The following is a 13,579-nucleotide window of genomic DNA, read 5'->3' as shown; positions in this document are numbered from 1 at the left end:
TGGTAAAAAAAAGAAATAAAAAAGGCCAAAACTTTGGGGGTTTGTAAGCATGTTTCCATGTTTCTACAGGGAGAACATTTCTGAAAGATAATTTCATTACATGCTCATTTCTAGTTAATTTCAAGTGTTTTCAAGTAACTGCCTGAAAACTAATTCTAACAATCACAATAAGGGATATTCCAGTGCCCAGAGTGGGCCTTTAAAGGGGGTGACTATGCATGACAGTAATCATGATCGATCTGCATTCATGACTATTGACTATGAGCAACAGCGAAGGCACAACAGTCAAGTCTGAAAACCAACAATACCAACAGAGCGCTATAGAGCTATAGTGCAATCAGCCGACATGCTGGTGCAGGCCACATACATGCCATTAGACTGCATATCTATGCCATGACAAACCCCTATGGGATTTGGTGTTCTAATCCGGCTGTCTCTTCTCCACGCCTTGTTGCCAAGCAACGGCAGCATGTCTGACAGGATGGTCCGGCCTTGAAGGCATTAATCAAAGTTTGCCCTTTTCCTCCATCATTTATGAATAACCACTGCAGGTGATTGTGCATTTCCACAAACATGTGCTCGTTCGTCACCACCACTGGCATTTCATATCAGGGGGGACCCCAGGATCTGTCATTTCATATCAGGGGACCCCAGGATCTGTCACTTCATATCAGGGGACTCCAGGATCTGTCATTTCATATCAGGGGACTCCAGGATCTGTCATTTCATATCAGGGGACCCCAGGATCTGTCACACGCTGATAAATTCAACCACACTGTCATTTAATTCCCCAAGTGTGCAGTGTTTACTCATGGCCGCTCCAAGGGCTGGGAAATAAATCGATATTATATTGATATTGTGATATGAGACTAGAGTAGCGTGTCTGGGATTTTGGAAATCATAAATATCGTGATATGGCATAAGAGTTGTAATCACTCAAGTCGTATACTATTCAGTGTGCGAATGAGTTTGTAGATCTGCTATTTTCACTAATTAAAACAAAAAGGTTTCCCGAAAAAAAGGATAGCATCACAGTAGAGATACTCCGATAATCGGCCAGTGATCGGTGATCGGCCATATCGGCCGATATTCACTTTGATCGGTAATCGGCATTTACCCTATCTGGAGAAACTGATCTTTTACACCATTTAAGTGGTATAAATGTCGATCAGATGTTATACTATATATAACATTGCATTTTCTCCCCTTCCTCCCCACACACAGGAACAGTTTTGACATGGGTTTTGACATATAATCATTTTGGAAATATTCAAATTTGCAACATTTCACAAGATCAGTATCAGTATCGGACATATCGGTATCAGCCGATCATGAGAAAAACAGTCGGTGATCGGTATCGGTCCCAAAAAACCTGATCGGAGCATCCCTACATCACATTACAATATTATCATTATAATACCATGTCCGAGGTATTTAGTCAAAAAGAAAGTGACCTCTCGAACACCAAGAAACCTCCCTAAGAATTAAGAATTGCGTGTTTAATGCTTTGTTGCCACATTCTACTATGTGGTGGCACCAGGACAGGGAATGAGAAATACCAGCCGCAAAACACCACTCCTCCCCAGCACCACCTCGGCAGCCAATATTCCCTTTGCTCAGCAGGTGCACAATAAAATCCTCAGTGTTAATTTAAGTCCGAGGGTGTATCAAATGAACCCAAATGGATCATTTGGAATCAATTTGTACACTCGAGGAGTAAAATTAACAGGGAGGATTTTGTTGTGTGCACTAGTTGAGGAAAAACAGAAAAAGGCCCAAGAACATTCCTTCCATGTCAGCCTCCTCCAATCTCCTCTGGAGTAATACGTGCACTAGGTTGACCTCGGGAGAAGAACAAGAGTCAAGATCGAGTCTGGAACTACACCGAGACAGGAAGCAGTCATCCGTTTGTCAGTCCTATAACACCTTTACATTGAATGTTTTACTTTCCATTTACGCTAAGCAACAATCAATATATGCTTGCTTAGGGTAGGGAGGGTTAACCCAATCTGGGCAGGCGGCATTATGTTATACTTTAGCTGTTGAAGAATAGCAGATCTACAAGCTCGTAGCGTGGCACCGAGTGCCACGCTACGAACTTGTAGGTCTGCAATTTTTGAAATATCGTGAATATGTGCCTCAAATCTTTGAATACATATTGTTACATTTTAACTCAAATCTTTGCTTCTGCGGGAGGTCCCTGGAACAAAATATTTTCAGATGGGGGGGTGGAGGCATATTACATATAATCTTTGGGGTCCTTGACATGAAATATTGAGCACCACTGATTACAGAAACATGGAGGTATTTCAGAAAACTGTCAGAATTTAGAAGACATTTTTTTTTAAATGTCGACGTCAGGCCTAAATGGGTTTGGTTCGAAGAGGAAACAGAGGTGGGAAGGAGGACGTCACATTATCTTTATCCCTTCCGTTCTCCAGACTGAATAGGCCTATCTCACAGCCCCCTTTCCACGCCCACTTCCGGTAGATAGTGGTGTCATTTAACATTAGGCATTTACACTTTTTTTCTCTGGAGAATCTAAGTACATTTCCTAATGTTAAAATGTCAAAGACCGATAATAATATGAAGAAAACACAATGGTATAACAACTCTAATAAGTAGAATAAACCTTACCTTTACAAAACGGTAGTTTGTGACTTGTGAAAATACCTCTTTTAACTCATTCACCGCCACCAGGGGGCGCCAAAAGCCCCAGACCGCCACCATATATCTTTTATTTTTTTTTATATATATATATATATATATATATATATATATATATATATATATATATATATTATTTTTTTACCATGTTAATAAACACGAAAAACACGTCCTTGGCGCTCCAGGACATCATGAAAAAGAAGTTAAATAAGTCCTTGGCGACCATTGAGTTTTAACATGGAAGCCTATGGGCCGCAAAACAAATAACACCACTAGCTACAAAAGGGGGTGTGGAAAGGGGGCGGGGAAATGCTGTGAGATAGGCCTATGACGGAAGCGTTTGTAAACTGTGAGAGGCAACAGTTTGGCGTACCTGTTCGTGGAGACCGAGGAGCTGGCTGTAGCGAACGCGGCAGTGCAGGACACCGTTGACGTGGATGTTGTAGGCCTGGGAGGAAGGAAGGAAGGAAGGAAGGAAGGAAGATGAGAAGCTCATTAAAAAGTGACGAGAAAAGCTTCTCTCTGGCTGACATGAGACCATGTGAAAAGCCCTAGCCCAGTTTGGGCGGGAACCCCTTTTGGTGTTTTAAGCATTATGTTGTACTTTAGCTGTTGAAAAATAGCAGATCTACAAGCTCGTAGCGCGGCACCGAGTGCCGCGCTATGAGCTTGTAGGTCTGCTATTTTTTGAAAAATCGTGAAAATGTGGCCCAAATGTTTGAATATATATTCTTTCAGAGCGAACGTTTTTAACTCAAATCTTTGCATCTTGGGGGGGGGGGGGGGGGGGGGGGGGGTCCGGGAACAACATGTTTTCAGATGGGGGTCGGCAGGTCAATTACATAAAATTCTGGGGGTCCTTGACCTGTAATATTGAGAACCACTGACATAGAAACAGAGGTTTTTCAGAAAACTGTCTGATTTTAGAAGATGGAGCTCAGGTCTAAATGGGCTAGACTAGACATCAAAAGCATAGATCGATTTTTGTAAAGCTCGTCGGTGTAACGCAGGGGTTCTCAACGTTTTTGGCCGGGGACCCCCGAAAATGCTTTGGCAACGTCTCGGGACCCCCGCCCCGCCCCCTCCCGACCCCCAATATAAATTGACTGCTACAATAACCTTAAACCATTTTGGGCGGGAACCCCTTTTGGTGTTTTAAGCATTGTTATAATTTTGCTATTTAAAAATAGCAGATCTACAAGCTCATAGCGCGCCACCGAGTGGCGCGCTACGAGCTTGTAGGTCTGCTATTTTTGAAAAATCGTGAAAAAAAATAAAAAATAATCTTTTTGTTTTTGTTTTTTTGAAAATAATTTGGGGACCCTCTAAAATAATTTGGCGACCCCCCCGAGGGGTCGCGACCCACGGGTTGAGAACCCCTGGTGTAACGGACGAACACAGAAATGTCAGTTGAAAAGACTACTGTTGTGCTTAATGTCCCTCAAGCAATTGTTTTTTTACGTCTGCCTTTGAACACATTCTCCAGCGTCTTCTGAAAGCATTCTCCAGAGTAACGACACATTTCTGCTTTCATTTACTAGCAAAAGTGGAGATAGATATTGAATTGAGAAACTCAAAATCAAATTAAAAGACCAGAGCCCTGAGTTTCAGTTCTAATTTCCCAGAGCAGAGCACGCCGCCCGGTGCACCATTGAAGAAAATCAATCTGCTAAGTTCCACCCAACAACTCTCACTCACTGCAGGACTGATTATATTCACTGCATCTTCATTATCATTAGGCCTGAATTATACTTTGGTGCACAATGACGCCACACTGAGAATACAGTAGCAGATCTGTCACGCTCACAACAACGCGCCACAACGGGACGCGTTGTGACTGTGAGCAAGTAGATCTGGTACCAGGGAGTATAAATTAAGCATTAAGCAGCAGAGGAACCAAAGAAGCCAAGTATTGACTTACTTAGTTACTTTTAAGAGGCATTTGCCTCTAAAAGGGAAACAGAGTGAGGATCTCAGAGAGAATGTCGTATTCTTCTCCTGGACTCCCCCTTGTTTATTTTCACAAGAGCTATCATTGGTTTACTACTTTCTCCTCCACACTAGCATTTGGAATAAACGGTCCATACGCAACTGCAGTTTGCATTTGGAGACCAATCACAGATAGTAAAGCTGAAAGGGTTTGTTTTTCTGAGACAACAATGGCTTTTTAACCCATTCTCAGGGCGGGAACCCCTTTTGGTGTTCTAACCTTTTGATTGATTGATTGATTGAAGAATTTATTAACAGTTTGCAGAATTACAGTACATTTCAAGCACAAACTCAATACAAAGGCTGTTAACTGTGAGTGGACGACCCAATTAAGCATTACACTTGTTTCCAACAGGGTCCACCATGTTCAAATCATCAAAACATTTAGAGACGTACAAATAGACACTTCTATAGACAGAACAGGAATTCATCAAAAAGGAGGTAAAAAGGGAAAAGAAATATATACAGTGAGGGGAAAAAAGGGGGGGGCGGGGGGGGGGATTCAGATTTTACGGGGGCCAGTTTCGAATTGCAGCCATCCGTAGGTGCCCTTTGAGAGCGGTTTTGAAGGAGTCAAGGGATTCGCATGTCTTAATGACAGTTGGTAGGGCGTTCCACATTTTGGTGGCATAGGAGCGAAAAGAATTTAGTCCCTTGTTTGTGCCGAATCTGGACGGGAACCCCTCTTGGGGTTCCATACAGCAGGGATTCTCAACGTTTTTGGCTGGGGACCCCCGGAAATGCTTTGCCCATGCCTCAAAAATAAAAATGTAAAAATGTTGATGCTGCTATATAAATATTTATATATACGTTTTTCAGAATACTTCAAAAATTTAGAAGGCGTTTTTTTTTTTTTTTTTTTTTTAAGAATCGGCCTCAGTCTGACACTAAACCACTGAACTCTCCCATTTCCTGACCTGTGAAACGGTCCATAAAGCACCACCTCCAACACACTGCTTCCAGTGTGAAACGGTCCATAAAGCACCACCTCCAACACACTGCTTCTAGTGTGAAACGGTCCATAAAGCACCACCTCCAACACACTGCTTCTAGTGTGAAACGGTCCATAAAGCACCACCTCCAACACACTGCTTCTAGTGTGAAACGGTCCATAAAGCACCACCTCCAACACACTGCTTCTAGTGTGAAACGGTCCATAAAGCATCACCTCCAACACACTGCTTCTAGTGTGAAACGGTCCATAAAGCATCACCTCCAACACACTGCTTCTAGTGGTCCATAAAGCACCACCTCCAACACACTGCTTCTAGTGTGAAACGGTCCATAAAGCACCACCTCCAACACACTGCTTCTAGTGTGAAACGGTCCATAAAGCACCACCTCCAACACACTGCTTCTAGTGTGAAACGGTCCATAAAGCACCACCTCCAACACACTGCTTCTAGTGTGAAACGGTCCATAAAGCACCACCTCCAACACACTGCTTCTAGTGTGAAACGGTCCATAAAGCACCACCTCCAACACACTGCTTCTAGTGTGAAACGGTCCATAAAGCACCACCTCCAACACACTGCTTCCAGTGTGAAACGGTCCATAAAGCATCACCTCCAACACACTGCTTCCAGTGTGAAACGGTCCATAAAGCACCACCTCCAACACACTGCTTCTAGTGTGAAACGGTCCATAAAGCATCACCTCCAACACACTGCTTCTAGTGTGAAACGGTCCATAAAGCACCACCTCCAACACACTGCTTCTAGTGTGAAACGGTCCATAAAGCACCACCTCCAACACACTGCTTCTAGTGTGAAACGGTCCATAAAGCACCACCTCCAACACACTGCTTCTAGTGTGAAACGGTCCATAAAGCACCACCTCCAACACACTGCTTCCAGTGTGAAACGGTCCATAAAGCACCACCTCCAACACACTGCTTCCAGTGTGAAACGGTCCATAAAGCACCACCTCCAACACACTGCTTCCAGTGTGAAACGGTCCATAAAGCATCACCTCCAACACACTGCTTCTAGTGTGAAACGGTCCATAAAGCACCACCTCCAACACACTGCTTCTAGTGTGAAACGGTCCATAAAGCACCACCTCCAACACACTGCTTCTAGTGTGAAACGGTCCATAAAGCACCACCTCCAACACACTGCTTCTAGTGTGAAACGGTCCATAAAGCACCACCTCCAACACACTGCTTCTAGTGTGAAACGGTCCATAAAGCACCACCTCCAACACACTGCTTCTAGTGTGAAACGGTCCATAAAGCATCACCTCCAACACACTGCTTCTAGTGTGAAACGGTCCATAAAGCACCACCTCCAACACACTGCTTCTAGTGTGAAACGGTCCATAAAGCACCACCTCCAACACACTGCTTCTAGTGTGAAACGGTCCATAAAGCACCACCTCCAACACACTGCTTCTAGTGTGAAACGGTCCATAAAGCATCACCTCCAACACACTGCTTCTAGTGTGAAACGGTCCATAAAGCACCACCTCCAACACACTGCTTCTAGTGTGAAACGGTCCATAAAGCATCACCTCCAACACACTGCTTCTAGTGTGAAACGGTCCATAAAGCACCACCTCCAACACACTGCTTCTAGTGTGAAACGGTCCATAAAGCATCACCTCCAACACACTGCTTCTAGTGTGAAACGGTCCATAAAGCACCACCTCCAACACACTGCTTCTAGTGTGAAACGGTCCATAAAGCATCACCTCCAACACACTGCTTCTAGTGTGAAACGGTCCATAAAGCACCACCTCCAACACACTGCTTCTAGTGTGAAACGGTCCATAAAGCACCACCTCCAACACACTGCTTCTAGTGTGCAAAACGTCTGTTTCAGATACATTTATTGCCATTCATGACACAGCGTGTGTCCTACTTGACACGGCACTCCAGGGTCTACATTTCTCATGGAAGAGTAGGGAGTAGGGAGTAGGGAGACCAAACACTGAAGATGTTCTAGTTTAATATATTGTAAACATACTGTTCCATACATTGGAGGCGGGGGAAAAAAAAGGTATATATATATATAAGTCCCAGATTGTAGCGTTAAAAAAGCATATGTTCATACAATGCAGAAGTTGTACATGCTCACTTTGTGCTGCGAGCTGTTATTTTTGAAAGATCTTGAAAGTGTGGGAAAATGTTGAATAACGAAAATGTTTGAGCTCCTTCGCCTGGAAAGGAGCCATCTTAGGTGGTTCGGGCATCTGGTTAGGATGCCTCTCGGGCGTCTCTCTAGGGAGGTCCTCGACGCACGTCCCACTGGGAGGAGACCCCGGGGCAGACCAAGGCGCAGTTGGAGGAAACACATCGACTCACTGGTCTTGGGACGTCTCGGAATCCCCCAGGAGGAAGTCACTAATGTTGCTCTGGAGAGGGAAGTCTGGAGCTCTCTGGTGGAGCTGTTGCCCCCGCCACCCTACTACGGATAAGCGGTTGAAGATGGATGGATGGATGGACAACTAGAGAGTAGAGATGCTCCGATAACCGGCCACTTAGCCCATCTGTGATCGGCAATTTACCCAATCTGGAGAAAACGATCTTTTACACCATGTAAGTGGTATAAATGTCAATCAGATATATTGTATAATATCATTTTTTCCATCTTTGTGACAGACCTAAACATTCGGGACATGAGATATCAGATATCATCATCATTCAATTGTAGTTTTGGGAAAACAAAAATGCCTCCACAAAGCTCTCGTAGTCTGTACAGCAGAACTTTGGCATGAGATGACGGGAAGTTTGCTGGAGAAGCTTCCTGTTTGAATGTCAAAAGGCAGAAGCTCTGTCAGCATGTTAATCTTCTTTCCTGTCTGTAATTCAATCCCTATGAATATTAGTCAATTGCCATGTCATCCGTCAAAACAAAACTGTCCCTTGTTGAGGTTCGTACCGTACATAGTAGGACTAAAGAGGCAGACACGGGCAGTCATTGGTAAATAAGTAGATAAAAACTGAAGGCTAAGAGCAGAAGATCTACATGCAGGCAGGATGGAAAAAATAGGAACTATAAAATAATGGTGGAGCCAAAAATGTATCATGAATAATTTCAGCAGCTGAAGTTAAGGAGATCATGATTGCCAAGATAACTACCGTGATTTGTGTCTTACTTTATCACCCTCATCATTTTAACGACATCAATTCGAATTCAGGTTCAACCGAGGATAGCTCATTAGGATAATTCAAGAGCAAACAAAAGGAGCCCTTGTGCACACCTTGAGAAGACCATCAGTCAGACATTCTGAGCAAAATGGCAGCTGTCTAACTATAATTATATGCAGTGGGGCATAATTATCATTAGTCTAAAAACAAATAAAAATTATAATTTGATGAGCCTTCAAGCTGTCTTAACGAGTCCCAACCTGCTCCCCGACCCAGGGTAAACAACTCGCCATCTATCCACCTTCACTCACATAGTAAACGCACAGGCTACTGTAAAAGCCATATTATCAACAGCAACATAGGATATATGTAGACAAGCCAATGCGAAGGGTGACGCGACATAATAAACAAACATGTTTTTTTCGCGCTTACTTAGGGATGCTGACGTATTAAAAAGCGCAAGCATTGTTAGTCTAAAAAACCCTTTGCAAACTCTGCAAATTGTGTGTGGTCTCTTGGTGCCAAGGTACACAGACAATCCTTCAGCATTATGATTCAGCCAAGTCCCTTCCTGCTGTGTGGTTGGTTACAGAGACAGGTCACAGTGACAGTCACTGTACAGCAAACAGAAAGGCTCTCTCTCTCTGATAAGGAAGTTTCTTAATAATAATAATGAATTTCAAATAACTCTATGATTTCAACAGCGAGAGTAAAGGTTTTTGGGAGAGGCGTGGACCTTTCAAATAAACAGCTTCCTGCACATTTCTTTGCTAAGTCGTACACGACTACATTCACAATGTTTTGATTAGGGATGCAAAACACATCAATCATCATACCTAATCAGCCTTTTTTGTGATATCCTTGTACTTTCTAGTTTGTACCGTTTACATTTCTGACTAATAAAGTATTCAATCAATACCGTATTGGGCTTTTTTTTGGTATGCGTTATCGATATTGGATAGATATAAAACAGTCTTGCTGTGTGACTGTGAAGCGAGTCTGTGCCTCAGTGTGAAGTTATTTCATATCTGCTATTTTCATCAGCTTCAGTCATGCAAGGAGGAAGTGATTAATAAACAGCCCAAACTATGGCGCTCCTCTGCACATCTGTAGCGTGGCGGCGCAAACTGCACATCTGTAGCGTGGCGGCGCAAACTGCAAAAGGTGCACTAGTACATTTCTTAGAGAATGATCACAAAAGCATATTGGAATTCTACCCGACTTACATCACGTCTGTATCACAGCTAAATGAAATCCCTTCATTGGAAACAGAACTGTATAGTGTGAGTGTCCGTAACATATCGATTTCTCCAGAGAAAGTGAGTTTTTTATTATAGCAATTTCCCCTACTAAAGGATTACTCATTACCTTATTTGACTTGAAACAGTCTTTCAGACACACCCACAGACACAGTCCACCACACATCCCCAGTGCACCATACTTCAGGAGAGGGTCATTTTGTCACAGGAATATGAAATTAATTTCAGGAAAACGTGATTTCACACTTCCCTGTGGTGTAAAGGGCCAATACACCTGAGGTACTCATGGATTTAAGTGTTAAGTGTCTCATAATTTCAGGCATCCAGTGACCACAAGGAAGGCACAAGCACTGTTCTCATGTGTCTTGCACAGTCTTGCATGTATTAAAAAAAGCACTAAAGCAGCATTCTTTAGTTTGACATGTTCGCTGGCTACTTATCTTTCTAAAAAACAAGTCTCTGCCAGTATGGTGGTTGTGTGCTCACACTTGTGTGTCCATAATAAGTCAAGAGAAATGTCTATAATAATGCCCATGTCATGCTTCATTATAATATGAATAGTCACTGAAAACTCCACCAACGTGCCAACAGACAGAGCTTGTTCTTGTTTACAAACCTTGCATGGGGTAACCAGGCATTTCAAAACCAAAAGAGAGAGGCAGCCAGGCAGTAACATTGGCACCAGAGTGACCAGAGTCACCAGACAAACAGACATGCCCATAAAACGTTGCAGTGCACCATAACAGTTAGTAACAGGTAGTTGGAAAGACAAACACACTTTCCAATGGGATGTCTCTTATCCTTTTAAAGGGGATCAGCATTGGAATATCATGGTTGGTGGCAAACCTCCGACCTGCACAGGGATGCTGACTCAATCTCAATAACAAAAGGGACATTGTTGTACCATTGAGTTCAAGCCAAAAAATAGGTAGACTGACTGTCGAAAGATAATGTCCTGCATTTAAAATAAAAACAAATAGAAAAATTATTTCCTGTAGTTGTGTGGTTACAAGAAACAGTTAAGCAGTGTAGTAAAATTGCATAATTATTGCAAGACATAGCCTACATTTAAAATTGCCTTATGAAATTGTAATCATGTGCATTGCTTATTCAATTTCGAATGTACACGGTGGTAGGCTGTCCTTTCTTACTCTATATAAGGTTTGCATTTGTTCCTAAAAGCCATGACCATATTATTACAAATGAAATACAACTTCAAGCAACAACTTCGAATATTATCTTTCTTTGACAGGTTAGATTAGTTTGAGTTTAGATTAACACAGCTGTGTAGTGTGTTGTGTGGTTCCATCTGACGTTAAAACTAAAAGATAACATGTTTGTACTTTGTGTCACTCACTCACCACATATGTTGATCCATTTTCCCCCGAACGAACCTCCGTTTCAGGTATGGAAAAATGCATTGTAGGGTCAGACTTGTTTGGAAGGCAAGTCCCCTTTTTGTCAATATTTTTTTTGCTTTGATTCTCACAAAAGTTCGCTGCAGTCAGTGTCGGTGGTGACTATAGTACAGTCCCACCACTGTATATATATCCACAATGTGCTGGTTTTAAGTCCGATCAGGAGAGTCTGTACCAGCCCAGGTTCGACTCGCAGAACAAACGACGACTTCTATTTAAAAAAAAACCAAAAAAGTGTCTCATATACCAAGTAACATTCCTATCAAACTTTTTTTTCCCACGTCAGTCAGTCAGTGCTAAACTTTTCTCACTACCGCGTCCGTATAGCAGCCATGTTGCAAAATGTTAAGTAATTCTTGCCTTCATAATGCTGATGCTAAATTGATTTATTCCCGTCCCACAGTACTATATTAGTGTGAAATGATTCGGGGCTAAATAATAATAATAATTGACATAGGATAGGAGGACAGTCAGACATTTACGCTAGGCGAATCCTCCTTCTTCGATGCAACATGCCGTTAATAGTTCATTCCGAATCCGTTCACACTCGCCGCGGCTCGATCAGATCATGGAATGGAACTTTCTTTCTGGATGAGAAAAGGTGCAGTTTGTGCAAAACCCCCGCGTCGCGTCGCACACACCGTACCGTACCGTCCGTCCGTCCGGGGCAGCCGATGCTAAAACAAACCCCCAAATGTACTAGTGTCACACAAACAATCCAACGTGGGCTGGGTTTATATGTATGCGCTTATATTCCTTCTTGTTGTTGTCGCTCCTCTAGAACTTCTTCTTCTTCTTCTTAATCGAATGCATATGGCTATAGTAGAACAACAGCACAGCAACAACAAACAGAGAATGTAATATTTTAAGTAACCGACGCAAGGTTGGGCTGCAGCCAAGCAATAATGTATTCAATATGTAAGTAACTGTCTGCCCCACCGAGGAGAAGCATTGCAACAATCCCTGGGTGGGATCAAACCGTTATGTTTATCCGAGGGGGGGTTAGTACTTTTCACAATTGTATTAACAGCCTATTTTCTTCACACGTTTTTATTTAAACTATATTATGGCGAGTTCCACCTAAGATAATATCTAACTAAAATATTGCTTCTTTCTTGCATGCATTTATGTTCCTTTGAATCCTATGGCGAGTCGGAATCCCCCCCGCTATAACGTCAGCTTGTTTTATGGTTTCGCCCAGTCACAGTGTCAGAGAAAAGCGCAGCAGTCAACATTTATTTTATTTTAGATCAAAAAGTCAGTATAAACACTTCTATAATGATCATAATTCCATAACTTGCTTATTAACCAAGGCTACCAAGCAAGCAGTAAAACACAAAACGTGTGCTCGGATTATATGGTAGTTAATCATGAGGTAAAATCATGATTTTACCTATTAAAGTTGGTAAACATTAACTTTAATATTTCTTTATTTCCGTGCAAGGCTTCAATAAGATCTAGAAAATCGACAAGAACAATGTTTAATGTATTCAAGTGATGTTGCAAATCACATTGGATGTATATATCTTGACTTCTTAGGCCCAATCCCAATCCGCTCCCTTGCTGACTCAATGAGCCCTCACTGACTTAGCTGCGCGTTCATGTGAAGTCTGCGAGGGCTTGAGGGATGTCCCATTTGAAATCGGTAAGTCAGTGAGGGCTCAGCCCCGCCCCTTTATGTGCCCTTTGCCAAAGTCAGCATCGATGCTGACTTTAGCTGACTTTGGCAAATAAATTACCCACAGTTCATAGCGTTACCAGGGGAATGAGGGGGATCCTCCGAACGTCAATCATTTAAGTATGCAAATTAGTTATGTATCGCAGTTAGAATGTCAACAAACACAATAGTGCTTTCTCACTGTTCTCAAAGGGAGACGGAATGGAAGGATATGCTATATATTTAATAACAATAATAATAATAAGGGAAACATGATGAGAAATGAGCAAAGTAAAATAATATGGAAATGCAATTTATAATGAATATTATTATATATTAATATTACAACCCCTATCACACAGGAAAGTGTATTTATGAAACTAATAATAAAACGATCAGCTTAAATTCTAAAATAGACGTGATAGACATGTATAAATACTAAATAGGCAAAGCATGTAGGTAGGCACTGGCTGTGAATAAAGTGATGCAAAGTGTCATG

General features: G+C 42.3%; 1 protein-coding gene across 2 annotated transcripts in view; it reads right to left on the bottom strand.

Annotated features, from left to right (window-relative positions):
• The window catches only part of snx17 (sorting nexin 17), a 61,522-nt gene extending 49,200 nt beyond the window's left edge, over nucleotides 1-12,322 (bottom strand). For both annotated transcript variants that reach the window (XM_079525853.1, XM_079525854.1), the window contains exons 1-2: nucleotides 11,367-12,322; nucleotides 3,041-3,115 (exon numbers count right to left, since the gene is read on the bottom strand). In XM_079525853.1, coding sequence (XP_079381979.1) covers nucleotides 3,041-3,115; nucleotides 11,367-11,426 — 135 coding nt within the window. In that variant the 5' untranslated portion in view covers nucleotides 11,427-12,322. The remainder of the gene's footprint in view (nucleotides 1-3,040; nucleotides 3,116-11,366) is intronic.
• Between the last annotated feature and the right edge of the window lie 1,257 nt (nucleotides 12,323-13,579).

The sequence above is a fragment of the Electrona antarctica genome (genome assembly GCF_951216825.1).
Source record: "Electrona antarctica genome assembly, chromosome: 17".
Lineage (NCBI taxonomy): Eukaryota > Metazoa > Chordata > Actinopteri > Myctophiformes > Myctophidae > Electrona > Electrona antarctica.
The sequence above is the reverse complement of the archived record's forward strand: the minus strand, read 5'-3'. Positions and strand labels throughout refer to the sequence as shown.